Source organism: Rhynchophorus ferrugineus, unplaced genomic scaffold (assembly GCF_030347505.1).
Source record: "Rhynchophorus ferrugineus isolate W39M unplaced genomic scaffold, kcgeb_rfMv2 rfM5, whole genome shotgun sequence".
In the NCBI taxonomy this organism is placed as follows: domain Eukaryota; kingdom Metazoa; phylum Arthropoda; class Insecta; order Coleoptera; family Curculionidae; genus Rhynchophorus; species Rhynchophorus ferrugineus.
The window spans coordinates 23333326-23359387 of NW_027472584.1; the positions used below are offsets into that span (position 1 = coordinate 23333326).

General features: G+C 30.7%; 6 protein-coding genes across 8 annotated transcripts in view; 2 read left to right on the plus strand and 4 right to left on the minus strand.

The window, feature by feature from the left end:
- Positions 1-1139: 1139 nt before the first annotated feature.
- ttv (exostosin glycosyltransferase 1 ttv) lies at positions 1140-4949 on the minus strand. Its single transcript, XM_076406591.1, has 5 exons — positions 3856-4949; positions 3571-3799; positions 3315-3516; positions 2976-3264; positions 1140-2891 (listed from the first exon to the last, which is right to left on the minus strand). The coding sequence occupies exons 1-5, from the start codon at positions 4511-4513 to the stop codon at positions 2092-2094; spliced, it is 2178 nt and encodes a 725-aa protein (XP_076262706.1). The 5' UTR covers positions 4514-4949; the 3' UTR covers positions 1140-2091.
- A 990-nt stretch (positions 4950-5939) lies between these two features.
- On the plus strand, positions 5940-13516 carry Dyrk3 (Dual-specificity tyrosine phosphorylation-regulated kinase 3). The gene is made up of 5 exons (XM_076406593.1): positions 5940-7249; positions 7842-8163; positions 8224-8444; positions 8500-8590; positions 9711-13516. Exons 1-5 carry the CDS (start codon positions 6299-6301, stop codon positions 9767-9769), a joined length of 1644 nt encoding a protein of 547 aa, XP_076262708.1. The 5' UTR covers positions 5940-6298; the 3' UTR covers positions 9770-13516.
- A 72-nt stretch (positions 13517-13588) lies between these two features.
- On the minus strand, positions 13589-16786 carry CPT2 (Carnitine palmitoyltransferase 2). Its single transcript, XM_076406592.1, has 6 exons — positions 15458-16786; positions 15210-15403; positions 14982-15151; positions 14233-14346; positions 13880-14181; positions 13589-13825 (listed from the first exon to the last, which is right to left on the minus strand). The coding sequence occupies exons 1-6, from the start codon at positions 16513-16515 to the stop codon at positions 13696-13698; spliced, it is 1968 nt and encodes a 655-aa protein (XP_076262707.1). The 5' UTR covers positions 16516-16786; the 3' UTR covers positions 13589-13695.
- Positions 16787-17442: 656 nt separating this feature from the next.
- Jwa lies at positions 17443-18530 on the plus strand. The gene is made up of 3 exons (XM_076406596.1): positions 17443-17748; positions 17799-18016; positions 18064-18530. The coding sequence occupies exons 1-3, from the start codon at positions 17555-17557 to the stop codon at positions 18198-18200; spliced, it is 549 nt and encodes a 182-aa protein (XP_076262711.1). The 5' UTR covers positions 17443-17554; the 3' UTR covers positions 18201-18530.
- A 94-nt stretch (positions 18531-18624) lies between these two features.
- LOC143197820 (pyruvate dehydrogenase phosphatase regulatory subunit, mitochondrial) lies at positions 18625-22356 on the minus strand. The gene is made up of 14 exons (XM_076406594.1): positions 22118-22356; positions 21758-22063; positions 21492-21706; positions 21276-21437; positions 21102-21224; positions 20679-21040; positions 20482-20630; positions 20271-20425; positions 20080-20219; positions 19873-20021; positions 19485-19806; positions 19283-19432; positions 19050-19222; positions 18625-18997 (listed from the first exon to the last, which is right to left on the minus strand). The coding sequence occupies exons 2-14, from the start codon at positions 22030-22032 to the stop codon at positions 18754-18756; spliced, it is 2619 nt and encodes an 872-aa protein (XP_076262709.1). The 5' UTR covers positions 22033-22063; positions 22118-22356; the 3' UTR covers positions 18625-18753.
- An 87-nt stretch (positions 22357-22443) lies between these two features.
- Positions 22444-26062, minus strand: part of LOC143197822 (metabotropic glycine receptor) — a 578984-nt gene continuing 575365 nt past the window's right edge. For all 3 annotated transcript variants that reach the window (XM_076406597.1, XM_076406598.1, XM_076406599.1), the window contains 3 exons: positions 25201-25339; positions 23511-23616; positions 22444-23238 (listed from right to left, as the gene is read on the minus strand). In XM_076406597.1, the coding sequence (XP_076262712.1) occupies positions 22534-23238; positions 23511-23616; positions 25201-25339 (950 nt within the window). In that variant the 3' untranslated portion in view covers positions 22444-22533. The remainder of the gene's footprint in view (positions 23239-23510; positions 23617-25200; positions 25340-26062) is intronic.

Here is a 26062-nt window from a genome sequence, read left to right on the forward strand (position 1 = left end):
TTTACAGATATTTTACATATTTTTACAATCTTATGTAAAAACGAAAATACTATGCATTTCATTCAAAATGTGTTTGTGAATGAAGCTTGGAATTTTCAGTAATAGCCTTTAAACTGTGCATGTTTTAAGTGTCTCATATTTGACCCGATATTGTTCTAATTAGTTGAAGCTGATCACCCTTCCAGAAGCCTTCTCAAATCAAAACCCACAGTATTCACTAGTGACTCCGCTAGTTCTTTGAGAATCTTTTGAAATGGAATGAAACATCAGAATTATGTTGACTGATTTTGAAACAAACTTTGTTCGGCTTAGTAATTATTATTACACAAAATGTATGCATTTATGGATGGCAGATATGGTCGTTGAGGTCCAATAAATGTTCCGTGAATCAAAAATCGAAAAACATTAATGAATCTATGAAACATTTATGACATTTGACCCTTATAGACAAAAAGTTGTCATCAGTATAACGACAGTCCTGGTAGTGAGGAAAGGGATCCAACCACTTATCTATTCAAATTTTAATCCAGTATGGTCGTACCTTTAGGCAAGGCGCCAAATGGAACGCAGCTTAGTAAGGGTCACGGCAAGTGCACGTGGGATAAAACAGCGTTGCCCAAATACGATTGCAGTTCTCGCTTCGCAGTAAAGCTACAGATAGTAATAGGCTTGGCACAATGGCAATTGATATTGCACTGACCACGACTCATCTAGAACTGCTCTGAATCTGATTCGGAAGACGAAATCATTTATCTCCCAGATGGCTAGTAAAAAGTAACAGAGAAATTGTATCTATAGAGAAAAAATACTCAGGGAGAATTTACTTAAATTAAAGAATTTAATTCTCATGTAGTCTACGTGACTTGTATCGTACAAAACTTGTCGAATCCACACAGATACTCATCGTGACTTTAGGTGAAAAACTGCGTTCCACAGGACGCCTTTAGCTAAAACTGCGCCACAGCACACTGCGAACCAATAATGTGCGATAGCTATGGTTTTTTAAACTCACAAAATCTCGCCGTGACTCACTTCACCAAGCTGCGTCCCATTTTGAGCCTAGCCTTACAACCAGCACTATGTTTGAATTTGTTAACACTAATAGATTGGGTATTATGTAAAAGTAAAATAACATCATTGGTATAAAATATTTAAAAATGTATTATTGGACATTTTCCAATATAATAAATACATACCTTTACAAAAAGGATTTACAAGATAATCATGTCATTAAAAAATAAAGAGATAAACTTTAGAAAAAAAATAACAATATTTATCAAATAAACATGGTAACTAGCAAGGAAAATTACATACATATAAGTTTTAAAATAAATCTTAAATTTACAATAAAAAGAAGAGATATATTATTCGGTCAATAACTGAAGTTGCTTATGATAGGCAACAAAATAACTTCAGAACTTGACTGACAACAAAAAAATATATTTTGAAAAACTAATTTAAAACTCCTTTACATCTGACTAGTGAACGATAAAATTAAATCTGCTTTTTCAATCACTAACTAATAAGATTATGAATTATATAAACAAAGAAATATCTCCTTTCTATATCAATGTTATATTGCTTGCAGAGCTGATACAAATTTATAAATCACTGGAAATGCAAATATTAAATAATACTAATTTGTATAGGTATATAAACATAAAATGGTATTTCGAAAATCGTTATATAAAAACTAATTTTTATATACTTTATATACACATTGTTAAATAGAGTTCAGAATAATCCCGAAGTGTATTAAAATGTAAGTTAATATAGTTTATTTGGCTTAATAACACAAATATTCCGTTTTGGACGATAATCTCTCAAAATTTACAAAATTGCAAACGTTCCGTTATTATTGCTTCAACTTATGGACATATTGAAAATATTATCTGATCTAAAAAATTCTCATAAAATAGACGAGTTTGGGAGATTATATCCAATTATTAATAAAGCCTCTTATGATTCTTATGACGTGAAATATATACAATTTAAAATTGAGTGATGCTTAATATAAAACAGTAGGTCACGATGCAAAACAATATGTTCAAAACGTCCTTATTGTTCCAGAGTTATAAACCTATTTATTGACTAACTTCCTACTGACTCGATTTTTCGATATTTCTTTCTTTTATAAGAAACTGAGTCTTTGAAAAGCACAGGATCAAGTCTTAAGTTTGATCTAAGAAGTGGCATGTATCCGAAAACTGCGGCAAAAGTGTTTAGACAGGTTTGCCTTTGAATAAAGTGATCTGGATCATTCCACGGTGACCAACTACCCGCACTGGGCTGTTCCTTATACTGTTTCCTTTGTGTTACTTTTATTGGAGGACGACGTGTCACATGGCTAACCAAAAAATTCATAAGGATATCTTCACAATTTTGGCTTTGCTCAACGGTTTTATGAAGAAGAGGACTTAACCATTCGGTATATAAATAATTATAATATCGGTGATAAAATGCGGCGCCTGTTAATACAATGGAGTAGTCGTTTGTCCATTTTGAAGTATACCCCCACGTTGACTTCGAATCGTCCCAATAATGCGATCTGCCTGGATACCCTACAATCCTGTCTGGAAACTGTTTCCATACAATAAAAGCAAAATCAATTTCTTCCGTTGTCAAAACTGTATCCTCATCCAATGATAAAACTGCGTCAGTAGTTATTTCTTTGTGGGGGTAGAACCTTTGTGAAATACTCGATTTTGAATCAATTCCACTACCAGACTCAATGATATGTAATGGTATATGTATTGGTAAGTTCGGCCAACGTGATCTGTTTGGTGGCCTTTTTTCGTTTGACCATACAATCAGTATTTTTAACACATATTTACTTTTTCCTAAATAACTAACTAACTTAAATAAAGCTGATGTTGTCGAAAATGTTATTCCTAAAACCGAATGAAACAACAATTTAATTACACAAAGAAAATTAACTCAAACTTTGTATCAAATAAATTTAATTTGCATATTACCTAACTGGCAGTAAATAACAGCTGTGAAACCATTTTTATATGATTCAACATGAAATGGAAAATCTTGCATAGAATCTGAAAATGTTGGTAAAGTAACCAAAGCTCCAGGAAAGGAATTCCATATAAGCCCATCTCTTTTTTGCTTCTTTGGAAGTTTATCTCTTATTATTTCTAACGTGGTATATACTATTTTTTCTATGGAAGAAAAATATCTGTCCCAAAGCACTTGAGTTTGTTGGCGTAATTGTAAAATTTTGCTAGGTTTTATGGAGCGTATTGTATGAGGAACCTTGAAAAAAATATGAATTATTTTTTTTATTTCACTATGAGGTAACTTACCTGTAATAATAAACGCTCATCTGCCCATACCACAGCTTTATTCCAGTCTATAACGTCTGAAAAGGGTAGAGACCACCCATTAGATAGTAGCACAGGAATACATCCTGCTTGTAAAGCTTCTAAAAATCTAAATGATCCTAGCCTTCTACCTCTAGGAACCAAGCAAAATGTTGAATTTTGTAACAAAGTTTCATAGTCATATCTAAAATTGATACATAAGTAATAATCACATAGCTATAGGTAAACTATTGCTTACCGGTCATATTCTTTATTATCTTCATCACATCTTTCATCCTTCATTTCTTTCCAACTTTTTCCATGACGACAAGTTGTAACCATAATTATATCTTTTTGATTATGCAAATGGTACAATGAATTTCTAGTGTCTGATCCAATTCCATGTACATATCTTTTGCCTTTAAATGCTAATAAGTATGTTTTCTCTAGTGGATAGCTATTTGCTGAATTAGATCCAGGATCACCACCTTGATGTTTAAAAATAGGTTTATTTTCTATAAGGAATACATATATCTTATTTTACCTTTTTCTGGGTGAATTTTGTGAAATAAGGGAATGCTAATATCAAATCCTGGCCTAATATGATCCTCTGACATACTTGCTTTTGCCAGAATAGCTTTGCCATAATCAAAATCTAAATTATTTTCAGTATAGTTGGGCCATGTACCAGAATATAAATTGAAAATTATGTGGTTCATTCCTTCATTCCAATATGGAAGTCTCTGAATTTTTGTTTGCATACTTTTAACATAATCGTTACTTAACTTATCTCTATCCAAAGTATCTATACTCAACACAAAGAGACATGCTTCTTTGGGATCTGATGTGTAATACCTTGATTCCAACAGAATATTGAGTAGTTTCTGGTAGGACGGACTAGGTACATTACTCTCTTCCTGGGGGTACACATAAACCTTGAAGTCTTTTTCACATTTGCTAAAATCAAAGCATGTCTCCATACGACAATGCACTCTGGCATCAGTTTGCAAAAGGTGTCTATCTTTTCCAATTGTATAACCAGTATTTATACTATCTAAATTGACATAACTAGATAGCTGTTCAATATCAAATGGGGTAGTAGGTTTGTGTCGTAACTGGTATCCCCCAAAATTCCAAATTGTTAAAAAGGCTACTACAAATATAAGAAAGTACCGCTTTTTAGCTTGCATGACTGCTATCATATATGTTGTAAATCTTGTTAAAGCTCATTGTCTCTTAAATTGGGAGGTTTCAAATTCGTTATATCAAAACCATTACTCGAGAGACCCATATTCAATTTCCGTTTAAACTGATATTTTCATAGTGCTTCATGTAAGATACCACCTTTATCTATATATAAAAATGATTTTTGTATTTGTATTGTCTGTTCGAAAAGAAAAAATACCCGTCGTCAACTAAACATGACAGTTTTCAATAAATTTTGACATTTTACCTTGTAAACATGAAAATCTTAGGTTAAGTTATGGTGGGTGAGGATTTTTGATTTCTTGACTATACCATGCAATTTTTTAAGCTTTGGATTTAATCAGTTATACGTATTTTAAATGATATTTCAACTTTATCGTATATATTATTTTCAAATAACCTATATTCTAGTGCTTTTACAGAGAATGAATGAATAAATTAAATATAAATTATCTACATATTCGTAAATTATTTAACTTTGGCAATGCCGGCTGTTTCAAAAGTTAGTAAAGCGCATGACTATTAAAGCTTGATGAAAGGGCTTTGAACTTAAACTGTTGTACTTTGGGATCATTCTTGTAACGAATTTTAAAAATAGGTCATTTATGTTTTCTCTATTTAATCAACAGGTTTAATTTATAATATTTTATTTAATATGGCTATAAAAAATATGCATTTTTTAAATTTACCAGTATTATCTATTAAAAAAAAATTAGAATAAAGATGTTCTTATTTAACTAATGGATACAAATTGAAACATATAATGACTATATTTTATATACTGGGTACGTTATTGGGCAACCGCAAAGCACATATCAATTATTAATACAGGCTACTAGTACAAATCCATTAGCCCTTGGTTTGATTATTTCTAAGGTGTCAGTGACCCAGCTAGTTCTAGTCAAGGTTAGAGGACAACGATCTCTTCGAAAAATCACAAAATTTAACAATACCCGCCCATTTTTAAACTCACTTGTGACGTCAGAGACTTCTACCAATAGCCATTATAAACATCGGACTGTACTCAAAATAGTACAGTACTGTAACAATGATTTTTTTATTTGAAACTTAAAAATTGATTTACTAAGGGAGACCTTTTATTTATGGTTATATTGACAACTGGTTGTTTATATCATTTAGACAATACAACATTATATACTAAATTATAGTAACTTTAAATAGTTTTGATGAACAAAAATATGAATTGCGTATTATTTTCTTAATTATAGATCCATAAATTAATTTGCATCATTAGAATTTAACAAATTTATAAATGCAATTTAATAGTATTTTTTATAAATTTTATTATTAAAAGAGTTATATTATGATAAAAGAATATATTATGATTTTATTGCTCAGTACGATCCTGACCACTGAGGTTGAATCAGCCGAAATATAGCGATTTGAATCGAATATACACGAGCTGTTTGAAGACATGCGCTAGAAGGTGGAGAACTTGACAATTCTTTTAGCTTGAAAAATATGGCTGTAAAATAACCCAAAACCTTTGTTTCAAATTTAATGTTTTCAAACTGAAATGTAAAAAAATACATATGTTCGTGTATATAGTATCGTTAAAACAACAGGTTTGAAAATGCGTTGAGGTGCGCTGTGGCTAAGGAAGCCGAAAGCAACAGGAAAAGTGTATTAGTGTTCAGTGATATGACAGTGAGGTCGGGGGGTGATAGACAGTGCAGTCGTGTTATGATCATCTTGAGGGTGCAATCGTGGCAAACGGAAGCAGGCAAGGAACCTCTCGATCCGATGGTGGGTATCTGAGAATGTCCAGTGTTGTGGCTATAAATCCACTGAAAATGCCCATGTCACGGACCCAACTATTTCCCTCACATGCACAATATATTCAGGAGGGAGGCGGTGGTAATTTGCCTCCGTTAAAACAAGGTTCCGGTAAGGAAAAAAGTCCTCCAGCGGCTTCAACTGATAGTTCAGCAAATTCAGCCATTCTTCCAGAATTAAATTCTTCAAATTTGGGACTGCAGTGCATAGGAAAAGGCAGTATTCCAACCCCATTGAAGTCTTCTCAAACAAGTCTTGCCAGTTTAACTGGAAGTGAGGGCAAGCCCTGTACTATGGTGACAACTCCTGAACAAGTAATGAAATTATATAAGAACAAATTAACTCCTTATGAGCATCATGAAATTTATCATTATCCACAAATTTACTTCATTGGTGCTAATGCAAAGAAACGCCCAGGAATTGTGGGAACTCCAAATAATTGTGATTATGATAATGAGCAGGGATCTTATATTCACATTCCACATGATCATGTGGCCTACCGTTATGAAGTACTTAAAGTTATTGGCAAGGGATCATTTGGGCAAGTAGTTAAAGCTTATGATCATGCTATTCATATGCCTGTAGCTTTGAAAATGGTACGTAATGAGAAAAGATTCCATCGTCAAGCCCAAGAAGAAGTGAGGATTTTGGAACATTTACGCAAACAAGATAAAGACAACACCATGAACATAATTCACATGTTGGATTCATTCACATTTAGGAATCACATGTGTATTACTTTTGAGTTGCTTTCTATAAACCTATATGAACTGATTAAAAAGAATAAATTCCAAGGCTTTAGTTTGCAACTTGTCAGGAAGTTTTGTCACTCATTATTATTATGCCTAGATGCCTTAAACAAAAATAAAATCATTCATTGCGATATGAAGCCTGAAAATGTACTTCTAAAACAGCAAGGCAGAAGTGGGCTAAAGGTAATATTTTTAAGGTTATTTTCTTGTTTTCGTTATTATTATGGAATATATTTTTTTACTAGCAAGTGGGTCGCCTTGTTTAAATTTAGTTCTATTGTAGAATTTAAATCCGTTACATCACAATTTGATTTGATTCCTCAATCTATTTTTAGTAAGATATTTAAGGTTTAATTTTAAAAATTTTAGTTATTTTGAGCTGCTTAATATATCTTTGTTAATAACATGGATTGAATGAAATCATTTTAATTTATTGCTTTACACTGTTATCATTTTGGTTTAGTTTGGATTTGTATGATTTATTGTATTTAGATATATCTTATTTACATTTTTCGTTGCATTAAATTATCAAATAACATAGGTAAATAATAATATAAATTATGTGTTTGTTTTTTTAATTGTATACTTTAGTTTTGCTAAAACATATTTTTTGGATAAAATTTCTTGAACTAGAACTGTTGGAATTTAGAATTTTAAATAATACAATATTTGTTGAACAATATAGTAATGCAAATATAGTAGTAATGCAAATATAGTAGTAATTACTCATTTTAAATATAGTAATAGCATTTTTGAAGTTGAATTAATATTTTAGGTAATAGATTTTGGATCATCATGCTATGAGCACAATCGTGTTTACACCTACATACAATCCAGGTTTTATAGAGCTCCAGAAGTTATACTTGGAGCTAAATATGGGATGCCTATTGACATGTGGTCATTAGGATGTATTTTGGCGGAATTGCTAACAGGTTTTCCATTATTGCCTGGAGAAGATGAAGGAGACCAACTAGCTTGTATAATTGAATTATTAGGAATGCCACCCCAGAAAATCTTGGACCAATCAAAAAGAGCCAAAACGTTTATTAATTCAAAGGGAATGCCGAGATATTGTCATTCTGCAACTTTAAGTGACGGTACGTTATTGTTTATAAGGTGATTTGTTATGTGATTAATTGTAATTTTTTTTGATATAGGAACTGTTATATTTACTGCTGGTTTAAGTCGCAGAGGAAAGATAAGATGTCCACCTGGCAGTACAGATCTTAAGCGTGCACTAAAAGGCTGTGATGATCCTCTGTTTTTGGATTTTATCCAACGTTGTCTTGAATGGGACCCTGAACTTAGGATGACACCCAGTCAAGCTCTTCGACATGCGTGGTTAAGGAGACGGTTACCTAGGCCCCCCGGTGATAAGGTAGATAATTTGTTTTTATCTTGTCCAATAAATCTACAATTATTGCGTATTTCAGAATGATCAAAGCAGCGCAGGCGTGTCCAGGAGCGGATCAACAGGTGGTCCAAGAACCCCAAAAACGCAGCCGCAGCAGCAAGGTCCTTTCGGTGAGGGAAATGCATGACGTGGTAGATACTATTTCCTGTATCGGTGTTGCATTGAGAGTCAAATTAATGCCCAACGGTGTCGAATAATGGCATTGTGGGCCACATACCGCTGGGTACAGTTTCGGTACCATAACAGGTACCAGGGTAGTGATGTGTAATTTTTGTTTTACTTCACATGAGTTCATCAAAGTTTTCTGAAAGTTTACAGGGTTAATGTTAAAATAAAAGAGCGTGGCGTCTGGGGAAAAAGTAATATAAACATGCATTGTTTTATTAGTTGTAGTTGAGGTTAAAGGCAATTGATTTGTTTTTTTGTTACATGTAACTTAGTGTTTTTAGCCACCACTTTATTTTTCCTATGGCTGTGTCAAACGTTTTGGTTCATTATATTTTCCATATAGTAGTACAAAAAAATATATACAAATACCTTGTAAAATATAGTTGAGTGATGACATATCTAGTACAGGAAGTTATTTTCTTTATAAGACATAAAACATTTCAACTATTAATTCCATTTTAGGAGTCGGCAAATATATTTATTTTATAGAGATATCGACGGTATATTCATAAATATTGGATGTAGACTGATTTTATTTTTCCTGGCAGCATTTCTATGGGCCTCTTCTAAATAACTATTTCAATAATAATAAGACTTCTTACAATATATTCGATAAATCATAGAAATTAATATCTTTCAATGTCCAGTTTGACACATCGATCTAGGAAAAATTATTGTGGCTCCTAAATGTGGTTCTGGTGAATCCCGAGAGACTCAAAATATATTCCTGTCAAATGCATTGATTTATAATATACTTTTTTTACCTGTTTATGTATTAAGAACGTTTCTTTTCCGAGTTTATATATCGATTATTTTATAACGACTATAGCGATTAATGCAAAAAAATATCTTTTTGCTCATTTTATTAGCTTTAAAAAGTGGTCAATGTATTCCTAAAAAGAAAAGGACTATAAAAAAGTATATTTTATAACTGTGTGCCCTATTTACCTAGTTAGTGTGTATGATTTATGTTGCATGTTACAAAGGGTTTTCTGTTTATTTTGTTTTTTTATTTATTATTTTTAAACGAAATTTATCTACATTTTTTTTTCTGTTTTTTAGGCACTTACAAAGTAAAATTTTATGCATTCGATGAAACAAAGGGCGAAGTACGCCATTGATTTTCTCATTTAAAATACCATGTGAGCTTTGGCAAACAAAACAAATTCGAGATCGCGAGCACATCGGATTGTTCTTTGATTTGATCTGATTCATATTCTTGATATCTTTCCGGTGGTTTTGAACGGATCCTTTATTAGGAATGGATTTGGTTAAGACCTGTGTCTGAATTCCGTTATTTTTTTATTAGGCTGGGAAGATAGGGTAAACAGATATATAAAATATATCTCGTTTTATTGGATAAGAACCTTTAATGTTCTTAAGAAACTGTTTTTAGTTACTTTATCATCATGCGATCACAATGTTTCATTATATTTATTTCATGTCCATTTAATTTAGAGGAAAGGATGTGCAATAGAGATGTGTCTATATACATATATATATATAAAACAAAAAATGAAATCAAAGCCAATAAAAATAGTGTTTTTTTAACTGAGTGAATTTTAGGTTTAGAATTTGATTTTGAATATTTTTACAAATAAAATATAAAACATTTTATATTTGCAGGGTATGAACTGTACTAATTATAAACACAAAAATACCCTGTGTAAAAATACAGATCTATATTTGAATTGAAGAAAGCAGTTGTCAGGCAATATTAGAATGTTCCGAAGTTGATTAACAATAAAGTATTTTGTGATAATGTAAGTGATATAACATCCAGTATCATAAGACAGATATCTTATTTACATTTTTTGGTCAAAGGAAAGCGAAAGTAGTTTTTCAAATAATGTCAGGCATTTTATTTGTAAAATAAATTCCTATTTGACCGTATAGTTTTTCGTTTGTGTGATTTAAAAAAAAATGCTACATATAACCAAATATCAAATATTAGTTCTTATCGATTCAAATAAAATAGGAAGTATGTATTTGCTCAATCTTAAGAATGAAACTTTTTCATATTTTTCTTTATACATACTTGGTCAGTATATTTCTATAACAATGATTCTCTCTGAACTATCGAAAATATTAGGAGAATTTTAATTGGGATTATTTTTCAAAGATCTTTATAGTAGCTACTTTTTAGTAGCTGAGTTTTGTGATAAGCTTTATCTTTTAATTTTAATGCAGGTGTTCCTGTAATTTTTTTTATGCACTGAACCTGTTTTGCTTTTTTCAATCTTGTGTATATAAATGTAGTGTAAGTGTGTACAAGGTGTCTTAGAAACAAAACTAGTTTTTAGTCGTATGCTACTTTGTGTTTTTAATTTTTTACTGCCCTGTGTAAGAGTTTGCTCCCTATATATTAATAGTTTTTATTTTACATTTTTGATTAAAGAAGAAGCAAGTTGCATGTTTAAACAACTGTTATTAGCAAAATGTAAATGTGTATCATAGATATATATCTGCTTCAAAGGTGTCTTAGCTTTATTGTATATATAAGGTACACTTTGAAGCTCACAGGTTTTTAAAAGTATCTTGTTCTTTCTTTATAAACTGAATGAAAATGTAAAATATAAACATACACCAAAATAAGTGGTTATAGATTCTTATATGCAACGATTGTTGGCCTGAATAGTGATTTAAGGGAAATCAATTTAATTCGATCTTCTTTTTTTAAGTGGTATTTGAGGTATTAATATCAAGTCTGTCTTTAGATTAATTTATTTAAATTATCTTGACAGTGAACATTATAAATAACATTGCGTTAGTAAGAGTTAACTATTACATTCATTTTGTATGAGACTATCACTAAAATAGAGTAATTTGTAGGGGTTTACAGCTGTGTGATGCAGGTGTCATTTTAGTACAAATTTCTATGATGTTTTTCATCTTAAAAAAATGAAAAAATCACGAAAGCAGTCATTAATATTTTATGTGTGTTTTGTATTCAATTTGCAATAAAGGGATTCGAACATAGTCTCTTATTTGTTGTTTTTTATCCAGTATTACTATCCGTACTTAATACTAGTTCAAGGATGATTCTTATTTTGATTTGAACTGTTCATAAATAGCGTCATCAATTAAATCCACTGCTGTGAACCCCGATGTAGCCTTTCGAATTTATTGTAAAACGGGTTATGAATTAAAAAAAGCGTGATATAAATAACTGAAATTTCTAATTGGCTTGAATAACATTAATATAAAATATTAAATATTTCTTTTATGAATCTATAAGTTTTGTTCATTATCATGACCTGTTCTATCACATATAATAGAGATGAGATACTACTCATCTCACTTTATAAAAATATAAGTAATAAATGTTTTGCTTTAATGCATTGTTGGATTTTTTTTGGTTTACAAAAAGTATCCATCAGTTGGGCATTTATGTATTGCCCTGTATATGTTCAATGTTTCTAATTGTCTTAACTGCTTTTTTCTTCAGGCTGTGTAAGTAGAGTGCCTATCAAAGCAACCAATCAATATTCTAAGTTGCCCAATTGTAATTATTAATGAAATTCATTATGTAAATATAATTTTAGGAGATAATTAATTAAATTACAGTTAAAAGGAAACATTAGCACTTGGCACTCGATAATTTTTTGGCTTTACATCTCAAATATTGCATCTCTGTGGTTTAGGATAATTCGTGTAGATATGTTTTTGTTTATTGTATTTTAATGTAAGAAAAAGGATCGATTCGTTTTTTTATTTAAATAACCCACTTTGTGATTATTTTATCCTACAGTAAATTTGAAGCTTTATATTTACAGTTTTTTTAATATAAAATATATTTGAAATTGACTTAGAATTTTTTATACAAAACAACATCGCGGGTTATTTACTACCTTAGTTATATGATTTTTTAAGTAGATATAAGTTATGACTGAAGTGGTGTATTGCCTCAACGCACATATATTACGAAACTTCCTTTATTTATTTTAGAAGAAATATTTCATATAAAAGGAATTCGCAATTGATACGGAATTGTGAACAAATAATTACATAATTTTTTTTTGATCAAATCCTTAGTTAATTTTGTCAAATGCCTGAATTAGATAATGTCGTTTTTACACTTATAATTCTTTTATAATTTGGTCTCGATTACTTGTTCTCTGTGGTATATAAATACTCAAAGATCAGTAAAAAAATATTACATAATTTCACAATTTAGGTACTGTCATATACTGTATTTAAAATTAAATACCAAAGTGCACTATTCATATATTTAATATATGAAATTAAATATTAAATTATTGGTTCAATAAAGATATGGCATGCTTCTTTCTAACCATATTAATTTTAAAGTATTTTTTACCTACTAGTTTATAATTTAGTACGTTTTTGTTTTTTAGACCTAAGGGCTAAAGTTTTGTCATATTTGAATAGGATTGTTTTTTTAATGTTTTTACACAAGCCTCAGACTCGGGGTTAATCTATGAAAAATATGTTTTTTTAAAGTTAGCTCTAATACTCCTGACTGCTGAAAAATGGCTTGATCTCTCGTAATTTCTAAGGGTTTTCTTTTTAATTCGTGTAAGATACATATTATAATTTTTTAACTGGTACTTTTTAGACATGCAAATGTACGTGGATCGGACTACTACTCTGTGCACTTATTTTGTTTTCTAGTATTTGTACGTCAGGCACTTTTTCTATTGATTTTAGACATTAGATCGATATGTACGTATTAGGTTTGATAATTCTTGACGGCAAATAATGTTGTGTTCAATTTAAAACAAATACAACTTAACCCGCAAGTTCATAAATTAACTGTTTAAATCTAGCGAATATGTGATTGTATTTAACGTTAAGTCATGTTTATATATCATACTAATAGGATTTAAATACATCTCTCTTTATTATGTGACATGTTTTATTATATGTTCCGTTTAATCCGTATTCCTGTCTACAGGCTGATCATTTAAACAACAGTATTCTTTGAAAATAAAATATGTATTTAAACTGTATATATTGATATAAAAATATAACGAAATATATTATATATATAAAATAATATTATATTTGTTGAACGATATAGTAATTAATCCTTATCTAAAATAATAACAAGTTCGGCAAAAGTATCACGTAAGGCACTGACAAAATCAGATCCATTTTGATATGGAGGATAACTACTAACTAATACCCTCAAACTATCGTCCTTAATCATATACCTGAAACAAATCAGGAATTAAGATTTTGCTCAATTCCCTAAACATTTTTCTTACCCAATTCCAATGCCATCTTTCTCCATTGGTCCAAAGCCACCTGCGTATATCATAGGTGAACTCAAGGTACTTGTACTTAAAATAATATGATTTAAATATGCAAAGTCGGGATCATCAAATATGTTGCAAAATGTGTTTGTTTTTTCGGCTATTCTCTTCAAGGCATATAGATGTCTATCAAAACCCTGACCCATGGCTGCCTCCCTGGTTAATTGATTATGCACCCTCGAACAGTCATTTATCATCAGCTTTAGTTGGTTTATTGATGGCTTATCCTTTCCGTTGATTGCTAGAGTAAAAGCCTATTTTCAATTATTTAGTTGGGCTGTTCCTGTAGCTAAACAATATTATACCTGTGTAGCGGTCGTGCAGGATCTTACAATTTCCGTTCTACCATGCTTGAATGCTGCTGTACTGCAAGATTCATATGTTGGCACAAATTTCCCAGTTATTTTGTGATACGCTATCTAGAAACGAATATATCTTTATATAAACATTCGCGAAAGTTCGCACGCTTGTGTCCGCAAAACCCTGATATTAGTTGATAGATTGACATCAAAATCCAAGTAGTTTTGTACATCGTCGACATTGAATATAGAATATGAACGACTACTTCATTCATGAGACTCAATCAAAAGAAATGAAGAATATCACCAGAATATGAACAGAATATCGCGCGGATGATACGCGCTTACAATGAAGTGTTTTCATTTATATCGCGAGTATTTATATTGTTCCCTTTCTATCAAAATAAATCCGTTTAAGGTGAATTAAAAGCTTTAATCCCAATTTCATAACTTATTTAAATCATTGCAACCAATGGAAATATGGTCGCCCTATTATTTGTACACGTAATCCCGCATATAATGAAATAGGATTACTACTTTTCGGACTATTGATACACCATTAGTTAAAGTCTTAATGAACAATGTAATTGTATCAATTCTAATTGGACTAGATAAACCGCTTTCAAGCATACCACTTATTGCCGTGCCAGCTCTATGACTATCAATAAAATGCAACGGCAATCTTGCATATGAATGCAGTCTGTGGACGCAATTAGTTCAATAAATAATAAATATTATCTAATTATATAATTTACCTGAAATCCTAACTGCATTATTGAATCTGGGCTAACAGCTTGTTTTTTACAAATGTTTCTTCCAATCTTATCGTATATAAGGTAATCTATATCTAAGGAATTACAAAACGCTTTGTATAATTTTTTGGCCTCTTGAATGCTGTTCTTAAGTTTGTCATTTAAATGGATATCTATAACAAACATGCTTATGTCATTTATAATTTTTACATAAACATCTGTATTTGTTACCTAGTCTAATGACATTTCCTATGTTCTCATCGTAAGGTTGAGTATCTGGATGAACTTGTGGATTATCAACAGAATCTTTATAAACATCTTGAATGTATCTTAAAACTGCTACCCCATCTCCCCAGGAATTTTCAAAATTTATTGCTGCTACACCATCATGACTTACTTGTAGCGAGAGTGATTTATCAAACCATCTAGAAATAATGCTGGTTAATTTCAATAAAAATTAATTTGTTCCACTATGGTACCTATTTTCTCCATCCGCATGTAAGGCATTTCTAATTGTTGCATAAGGATCACCATTAACAGATATATCATCAAGGCATACATTGAATATTGCTGAATCAATCAATTTTAAACTGTGTTGATTTCCATTTTCAATTAACTCGTGTCTCAATGTTGCCCATCTATCTCTTTCCATTGTAGTGAGAACACCAATTGGAAATGGATTTTTTTCAATATCATCTTCCATAATGAATTTAAGTCTTGCTAAAATTTTCTCTGCAGGTAAAATGTCCTCGTTATGATCTAATACAGCAAATGCATAAAAATGCCCTCTATACTGCACTGTTATATGATTTCCACCTAAATTCTTAATCAGTCTATCTTTATCAGTCTCAGGTATTCTTGTAGTATTGAATAAACTTTTATACTGTGACATATCAAGGGGATATGCTTTAAACATATAAGCACCATACCACGAAAGTGATGTTGGAAGATAACTACAAATAGCTCTAAATAGTTCAGTATCACTTCTGTATGGGTTTAAGTGATAAACTTCAGGTTCCAATAAATCTGCCTGTAATGATTTATAAAATCTAATACTGCTTATAATCAAGTTGCACGCTCTTATTAACTGATTACAATATTCCTGTCTACAATCGTTATACATTATTAATGCTGGATTGCAATTTATAGGTAATGGTTTACGTTCTTTTAAGTAATTATCAAACCAAAATTCAGATATGTAACTAGTATTTGTATTTTGTTTGTCATAATCTTTTAAAAGTTGTTGTAGATGCTTACCCAAACTATTCTTAAACTGTGTTACATTAGACTCAGTCTTATTATAAGCCTCATCAATTAGGAGAGGCTTTTGAGCTGCAAGATACCTCTCACATGTTAAATCAAGATGAGGAATTGGCAGTCTTGGAAGTGATCCTTGGAAATGCATTGTTGGAATTCGGCTTCTTTGAATAAAATTATAATCCACCGGATATGAAATTGTAGCATAAGCATATCTGTGGTTCCATATTTTATTCTTCTGGATTATTTTCAAACTGCGATTAACTCTTTGTACAAACATTTTTTAGATTCGCAGAACTTTTCACCATAAAAATTAAATGATATTTTGAATTAATAGCTCATTTGAAATAAGATTTAAATGAAAACACCCACAATTTTGCGAACCTTTTCAAAAACTGTAAATAATACAAAATGCAAAAACGTTAATAAATAACTTTGCGATGTTTGGCCATATTATTTTTTTATGGTAAATTTAAATAAATTTCCTAACTGGTTGCTGTTGTTTGCCCTTTCAAACACACTAGATTAGAACGACAAAGAATTATGCGCCTGCAATAACTGCAGGTTTTAAAAACAATTTGACAACGCAGCTTCATCTTACCGACATCTGTTGGAATTCTAAGAAGGTTGAAATTAAAATTTATCTCCACAGTACAAACACTAGCCTTTAAGCCCATAATTGAAGGTGGTGCGCAGCCACCAAAATATTAATAAAGCCTATTTTTTCACTAGCAATGTTGCCATATAGATATATATTTATATGTATATATATGTATATATATATATATATATATATATATATGTATATATATATATATATATATATATATATATATATGTATATATATATATATATATATATATATATATATATATATATACATATACATATATATATATATATATATATATATATATATATATATATATATATATATATATATATATACATATATATATATATATATAGTCTAAAATATATTAATGTTGATAACATTGATGAACATTCAATTATATCAGTTAAAACTAGGTTTTAAAAATGCACAATAATAAAAATTTAGTTAATTAATCAATTGTTGAAACTGATTAAAATTGATTATATTAGTATTTTATATCAGTAATTTTACAAATCTGTAAAATTAAAACATCTCCGAATTCTGGCAACATCGCCCGCTCTTCAATTGTAAGAATAAGTGTCAAGATTACTAACTGTCTATAAATAAGTTGATTACATACTGACATTGATGATGTTTTTCGTTTATACATTTAAAGAATATTAATTGTTTTTATGTAAACTTGTTATTAAACATCCACTAAGTATGAGTAAAAAAGTTGATTCAAAATTAGAGTTGGCACCCTTAAGGCCTCTAGATGATTTTCTTCTGGAAGCTGCTAGATTTCAAATACCAAATTATAAAGATTTAGAGAAATGGGGCAATAGAGTAACAAGCAATTTGTTATATTATCAAACTAATTATTTTTTGTTAGCATTAGCAATATTCGTTATTGTGGGGTAAGTTGTGTTTTATTATTATGTTTTATTATTGAAGTCTAATTTTTAAGGGTAATGCACCCAGCTAAAATGTTATGTGGTTGTTTAGCAACATTTATAATTTTTGGGACATTTGTTTACGTAACAAACGAAAAAGCTTCCGCAGCTCATTTCAAACAACAACATCCCATATTGTCTTTATTTCTTATATTTGGAGCGTTGTATCTTGTTGCTTATATGTTTCACAGCCTGTTGGTCTTTTTTCTGGGAATATTGCTACCTTTTGCAGGTAATTTATGTTATATCATTTAAGCAATAATAATGAACCTATTTTAGCAACCTTTATTCATGCGTCCTTAAGATTAAGGAATATAAAGAATAAAATTGTAAACCAAGTGGAAGGATTAGGTCTAAAGAAAACTCCAATGGGGCTTTTTCTTGAAGAGATGGGGCTGGAAAAGGAATTGTTTTGAACTGCGATACGAAGAGCTTATAATATTCATACGAAACGTTTTACAAAAAATGAAACGAATTTTGTGCTTTCGAAAAATACGCGAAAATGAATATTTTAAGAAAGAATAAATAGTAATTTATCCGGAACATGCATTAAAAAGATTGAATTTCTATTTCTAGTCTTAAATATAACATGTCTTGTGATAATTATTGCTTCTGTTATGTGTTTAAAACATTATATATTGCTATAGATTATATAATTTAACGTGTACGTTCTTGAAAGCAAAATAATATTTGTAAGTTTTGCTTGTATTGTAATATTTTCATAATAAAAAATTTGCTCATCTATATTTCAGTGTTTTTAACAGTTAAATAAACAAAATATAGGATCTAAACAAAGTTGAATCTGTACGTATAAGTGGAATTCTATTGAAAAATACTTCAAATGGTTAAAATTTATTGTTGTCAATTAATAACATTGATTGAAATTATATATTGCATTAAATTATTAACATTAAGTACGTAACATTTATGGTGGACTAGATTGGTACTATAAACAAATAATGTTGCCATTCATTTTGAAATATCACTTTTATATTTTATGGGAGTTGGTCTGTATTTTTTCTTTTCAGTATGTACTTGTGGTATAGTTGGGGCATGTAAGTATGGTGTAGCACTGAATCTATGCCCAGCAATATCAATTTCATAAGTTGCATCCTTCGATAAAATATAATCATTGGTGACGATTTTATCAGTATCACTAGCAGGTTTCCTTATGAATCCTAAACCGATTAGCTTATTCGCCGAGAATCCGAACCTAGAGAAAAAAATATTTAACAATAGATATTTGTCCTGTTATAATGTATTACCCCGTGGAGGTAACTGTTCCCACAAACTCGTTGTTTCTATAGACAGGTTCTCCTCCCCAAGGCCAGATATCCGAATCTGGATCGACATCATTAAAATGAAAGAAAACTAGCTGTTTCTGGACCCCGTGTTCTTTTTGCTTCTGAAGTTCTGCTTTTCCTATGAAATTCTCTTTCTGAAATAAAATTAATTGTGAGTGATTGATCAAATATGTAAAAGCTTCAGTTTAAAATACTTTATCCAATTTTACACTCCATCCATTACCAGCTTCGAACGGTGTAGTGAAACTGTTCAATTCTTCGGCCCAAAATGGAATAAACCTTTCGATCCTCATGAATCTCTGAGTGAAAACACCAACGTCTCTTACACCATAATCCATACCGACCTAAAAGTATGGTTACTCAATTTTATTTTTCCATTACTGGACCGCGACCTACCGACATAAGCTTATAATAAACATGTAAAGCGTACTCTGATGGTATATATAAACAGTAACCCGGTTCTCCTGTATGTGTGAACGACATAACCATCACGTCCGAAGCATAACCGATATTCACTTTTATGTAGGAGAATGGGGCCACTTTTAGGTCGCTGTTTGATAATTCACTTAACAGATCAACCGCCTTAGGTCCTACAACATTTAAGACGGTATACATCGATGTAACATCATTCAAATGTACGGCGGCTTTAAACGGCAAATTTCTCGTCATCCACTCATAAACTCTTGTTTGTTGACTGGTTGGTGACACCATAAAATAACTGTAATTATAATATAGATGAAAATATGCACATCATACCATATGTCACCATACGGTGACATTATACCTGTTTGCTGTTTGTCTAACTAACATACAGTCATTTTCATAGCCACCTCTTATATTTTGCATACCAGTATGAACAATCGATCCTATTGGTATATCAATGTCGTTTGAACATATTCTTTGCAGATAATCAACTGCTTCATTACCAGAAGACTGTAAAATGTGAGACCAGAAAAAATATATAGGGAAAGAACTATATGTAAATGAATACCTTGATTTCAATTTTCGAAAATGAAGACATATCAATGATCCCCACGCCTTCTATACATGCGTTATATTCTTCCTTCATGAAATCAAAGAAATGAGGTTTAAAGAAAGTTCCTTCCGTCATCTGTCTTTTAGGTTCACCTCCTACAACATTTGGTATTTTTATTTAATTAATATTTTAATGTACAACTGTACTTTGATATGTCGAATCAAAATATAAAGCTCTCTCGTATGCCATCTTAATTCCAAATACGGCTCCTCTGGTTTCCAGTACACTGTACAATGGGGAGCATCTTAATTCTCTTGCATATTTATATTCGCATTGAAAAGGGTATAATATTGAATAGTGTCTGAAATTATATTTTCATATTTTAAATAAATAGCAATAAACATTGAATAAACGCACCTTCCAACTATTTCCTTGATCCTTTCTCTTAGATAATGCCTACCATTGTGAACATTTAAAAATCTTTGCAAAATGAAGGGTAGTAAATCTTGTTTAGGCTCCCCTTCTATTATCCAATCAGCTACGGCTTTACCTATTCCACCGGCACCCTATGATATACAATTAGCCTAATGAATAGGGTCATTTATTTTACATACCTGCAGTGAATTTCCATTCATTCCACAGGCAACGAAGTAGTTTTTTACTTCCGGCGCTTCACCTAGTATCCATCTACCATCCGGAGTGAAATTATCTGGCGAATTAACAACTTTAGGACTTCGACAGCTTTTGAGAATCGGAAAACGCGATACTGCATTTTCCCATAAAGGTTCAATGTGACTCAAGTCAACATTAATGTGTTTTTCCCAATCTTTGGGTACTTTGCCTTTATCAAAGGCAGGTCTAGCTTCTGGTTCAAACCAACCAATCATTAAACCATTGTCATATTCTCTTGCATATGTGTAACTGTCATAATCTCTAACTATTGGAAGTGTATCATTCATTTTTTCTGATAATGTTCCTATTTATAATTACGTTCACAAGTTACATTTCTCATTCAATAAAAATATGGAATACTCTACCTGTCACAGCATAAAAATGTTCTGCAGGATATGCAGGTATCCTAACTTTAGGATTACATTGCAAACCTAGTTCTCTGGCCCACATACCAGAACAATTAACAAAATATTCACAATTAATAATACCTAATAAACCCATAGAGTTAGAATAAAATAATTAGTACAAAATCACTATACCTTTGTCAGTGTCCACAGCATAAACACAAGAATTTTTTGTATAAATTTGTTTCACTGTAGTGTTTTCTATATAACGAGCTCCTCCTTGCTGTGCAAGTAAAGCAAGTACATCACATATTGATTTGGGATCAATAACAGCATCGTCAGGAACCCATACAGCTCCTATTTATACAAAATAAGTTTTACATATATTTATAAAGAAAAAAATTGCTATACCTTCTAAATTATCTACTTTTACATACGGATGAAGTTCTTGTACTTGTTCACGTGTTAGAAATGTACAATTTAAACCAGACGGTAAGTTATAAGCTACTCTTCTTTTTAAAGCAATAAGTCGGTCTTTGGTTTGTGCGAGGTTTAAACTGCCACACTGTTTCATTCCCACTTTATATCCCATATTTTGCAATTCTTTATATAACTCTATACTATACCTACAATACTTACAATTGTAATATTTATTTTATTAAGTCAACAAAACATACCATATAACATTTCTATGAGCTATTGGCTTAAATAATCCTAAAATACCAGATCCAAAATGAGATGTCCCACTTCCAATTTTATCTTGTTCAATAACAACTACATCTCTCCATCCACTTTGTACTAAATGGTAAGCTACTGAATTCGCAACAACCCCAGCACCAGCTATTACTACTTGCGCTTGTATTGGAAAAGATTTATTGGTAGAGTACTCTTTAATTTTAATTAACTGGCAGGAACTTCTTACTGAGGATTTACGAAAAAATAGTGGCAACATTTTTAATGTCGATTAAAAACAGTATCATCACCTAAAAACAATATTTTGTTATGATTTGTTGTTATTTAATTTCGGTTTGTATTACCAGTATGAGTAGGTCAAAGATTCTTTATAAAAATAACAAGAATTAATGATATTTACTTAAATTATATCTAATTAATTGCTAAAAAGTTTTGTTGTTAAGAAATGGGGACAAATCATTTTATTTACATTCTATTTTTGATATTTCACCCAGATATGAAAGTAGAAATTTAAGGTTGGATTCAGCTTCTGTTCGGTATCATGGGTTATATATATACAGCAAAATATTTGCAGCTTAGGCAACTAGTAAATTAAATGTGAACCAAATTTGAATTATCTCTTTAGGTAATAAAGTACAATATTGTTGGGGTTGTTAAAAAAACAGGGGTATACTTTTGGATTACCATTTATTGAAAAATGAATCAATTACATTTATATTACAACCTTTGATCAGGTACATTAACATAAACAAAAACAGTTTTAAACAGTAATTTCGTCAGTAAAACGACTCTTATCATCTAAGTTAATAACAATAGAATGCGTCCTTGCATGGCCCGACATGAGATGTCTGCTTTTGCTTTCGGTACTCGCCTTTTTATCACTAGTAGGATATGTCGTTGAACATGATTGATCTACATCATCATTCTTTTTTGCTTGTTCCGGTTTCTCATTATCGTTTTTACTATCAACGTTTTGAACAGATGTTCCGTTAGTATTATTTTCTAAGTTCGTATCTTTAGTTGGTTTACTTTCAGCACTGAAGGACACACTTTGGCGTTTAATTCTTGTATATGATTCATCTTGAATCTCAGTTACAGATTTTTCCGCAGATATGCATAAACTACTATTGCTCTGAACGATAAAAGATGTTTTTTCGTTGTCGTTATCGCACATTCTGGCAGCATCTTGCATGGCGTTTATTTTTGATGCCAAGTGCCTATTACCTACACGCATATTTCGTTCTTTGAGTAATTCTAATTGAGTATAAAGTCTTAAAAATTCTTCTTGTATGTCTTGTTCGCTATATTTAGAATAAATTAGTTCTTGACCTGCCATTGAAGAATTTCCGCTTGTATATTGCGATGTTTCCGCACGACCTTTTATCAAGAACTTTGATGGGGTTTTGTAGACCATACTTGAGCTGTCTTCTTGTTGTTTACCTTTATCTTTGATTACCATTATCACCTGTTACATACAATATGAATTAGCTTACATTGAATATATATAAAATATGTTGCAATTTTTTTTATTTTTATGTATGCGTTGTGGCGGTTGCCTATTTTCACTGTTTACAATTAACTTCTGGAACTGTTTTCCAATCTATGATGTTTAAAATCGATTCCCGTTTGATAATTAGTCTTGAAATTGCTTTTAATAAAAATAGCAATCCAACTAAAATTAATTGTTTCCAGAAGTTGAAAGTAATTTCCAATTAAAAATAAAAACGTAGACAATACCTTGCTTCCAAATATTAATCCAAGAAGCAGGGTAACGCTCAACTGTGTATGAACAAAATATATGATGTACATCAAATCCGGATTAGCCGGTTTTTGTAGGAAAAATCTGAAAAAAAAGCCAACGTTGCAGTTTAATTAAAAAGTCTATTTTGTAGCTTTAATAAACTTGAAGCGAAAGAAAAATCTAGGAAATAGAAATCCAATTCGGGCTTATAGAAGCCTCGCTCACTTTAAACTCTTTATGTCAGATTGTTTTTCTTTTAGAGCAAATTTGAGGTATCAAAACTTCACAGGAAGCATGAAACTTTCCTGTATGAGGAAAGTAAAAATGTTCAACTTCAGTTACGATATTTAAAAAGTTTTGCTAATGTACAATAACAGAGGTCCGATATATTAAAATTTTTTTGTAGATTCTCTAGTCGTTCGTTTACTCTATTAAGGAATATATTTTCGAACACCTGCTTATTACATCTCAAAAGTATTATCAGTTTTGTTTTTTTTACGATATAAATTTTTATGAAATTATTTAATAGTAGGTATGATATATAATTTTAAATTATTGATGAAATTATGGGAATAGTTTTTAAAAACAGACATGGAGTTCAATATTAGTCATATGTTGTGTTATATGAGTTTGTGAAATAATGAATAAAAGACCAAGGTAATGATCGCTGAAAAAATATCCATATATAGATTTCGATTTTAGAAAATCGATATTTTTTTTTAGTCAAATTGACATTTCTTTGCACTAACCTTAATTTCTGTGGTGGAATGTTCAGTTTTTTGTGCTTAGTTTTAAATATGACAGGGAGAGAAGTCTATTCAAAAAACTATGGGTATTTTTATATATTTTTAAAAAAATATTGATACTTTCCCAAAAAATATCGATATATCAGATATAACTGACTGAAAAAAAATGAGAATGGGCTGAAAAATACTGTTCAAGCGAAGCAATGGCTTCAAAAGGGTTATAAGGACTCAGTTCCATCAGAAACGACAATAAAACTTTGGTTTGCTGACTTCAAACGTGGTCGTAGATGATGCAGAACGTAGTGTACGCCCGAATGAGTTGGTGGCACCAGAAAACATAAAAAAAATCCACAAAATCGTTCTGAATGATCGAAAAGTGAAATTGCGTGAGTATTGATCAAAAACAAGAGCGACTGTTGCGATAGTGGGTTCGAATCCTGCTGGAGCATGTTATATATGGAACAATGGGTGAAACATGGATCCATCACTTCACTTCGGAAACAAAACGATCGTCATCTGAGTGATGACGGGCCTATTTTGAGGCAAAAGATAAATAGTTCTACAAAATTGGAATTGAAATGTTAGAGCGACACTGGAATGATTGTCTGGCTTTTGATGGAGATTACGTTGATGAATAAAATCAATTTTGAACAAAAAACGCGTTTTCTTTGTTAACATGCCTATGTGTTATATCGATATTTCATCTTTCATCTGATGGTCTATTTCTATTGACTAATCATGTTTTATGATAAGTTATAACGGGTACCTTAACTCAATACTTATTTAATAAAACGTTTAAAATTAATTATCATACCTAACATTTTGTTAAAGCAAAATCTGTACTATCATTAACCTATCATTTTACTAACAGTATTAAAAATTTTACTAACGATAGTTTAAACATTCGGATGATAAAACAGTTTTAATAAAGCATACTTACGTCGTGACGTTTAGGAACAGACAGAGTACGAACTCGTTGTAAATAGCCAAGGAAATAAACTTGCTTTCGTTGAACTCGGAGGGTGCTTTTCTGACGACAACGCAAAGTCTAATACCCCATATTAAAAATGCAATTTCCACTGGAACAAAATAAATTAGACAATTAATGCCAATTATTAATCTAAACGACGAAATAATGCGATCGGAGCTTAAAGAATTTTGTCTTAAAGTTAAATATCTATAAGAAAAACATAAGTTTAAGTTGATAAAGTGCTGCTTTAGTGTTGACAAAATTATTGAAATGATTTAGAGATAGTTAAAGATTAATATAAAGAGTAATCAGTACTCTTGCAAATAAAAGATAAATCTAAGAGGTAAATAGTATTGGTCAACGCTGACTGAATAAAATTTAACTGGATTTTCTTTTATTTTTCGATTAAGTGGATAATAGGATTTTCTTTTGATCATTTAGAGATAATTCCCTGTTAGTTAAAGATAAGTTAAAATATTTGTAAAGTGAAACCAGTTCTCTTCAAGTTTTGGAGTCTTTAAGGATAATTTCTAGTTAATGAAATACAAATATAAAAGATAATCAGTGCGATTTTGAGATAATTTCTTATTAATAAAAGATAAATGTCAAAATGCTCTTACGTTTATATGAATGGTTTAGAGATTATTTCTTTTAAAGAAGACACACAAATGTAGGTGACTAGCAACTATTTCTATTGATTTAAAGATAATTCTCTAAAGGTCTTCCTAAAATCAGAGTATTTTCTTTTGATTATTTAGAGATAATTCCGTATTAAGTAAAGATTAGTAAAAAGTTAATTAAAGATAAGTGTAAAGTGAAACCAGTTCACCTC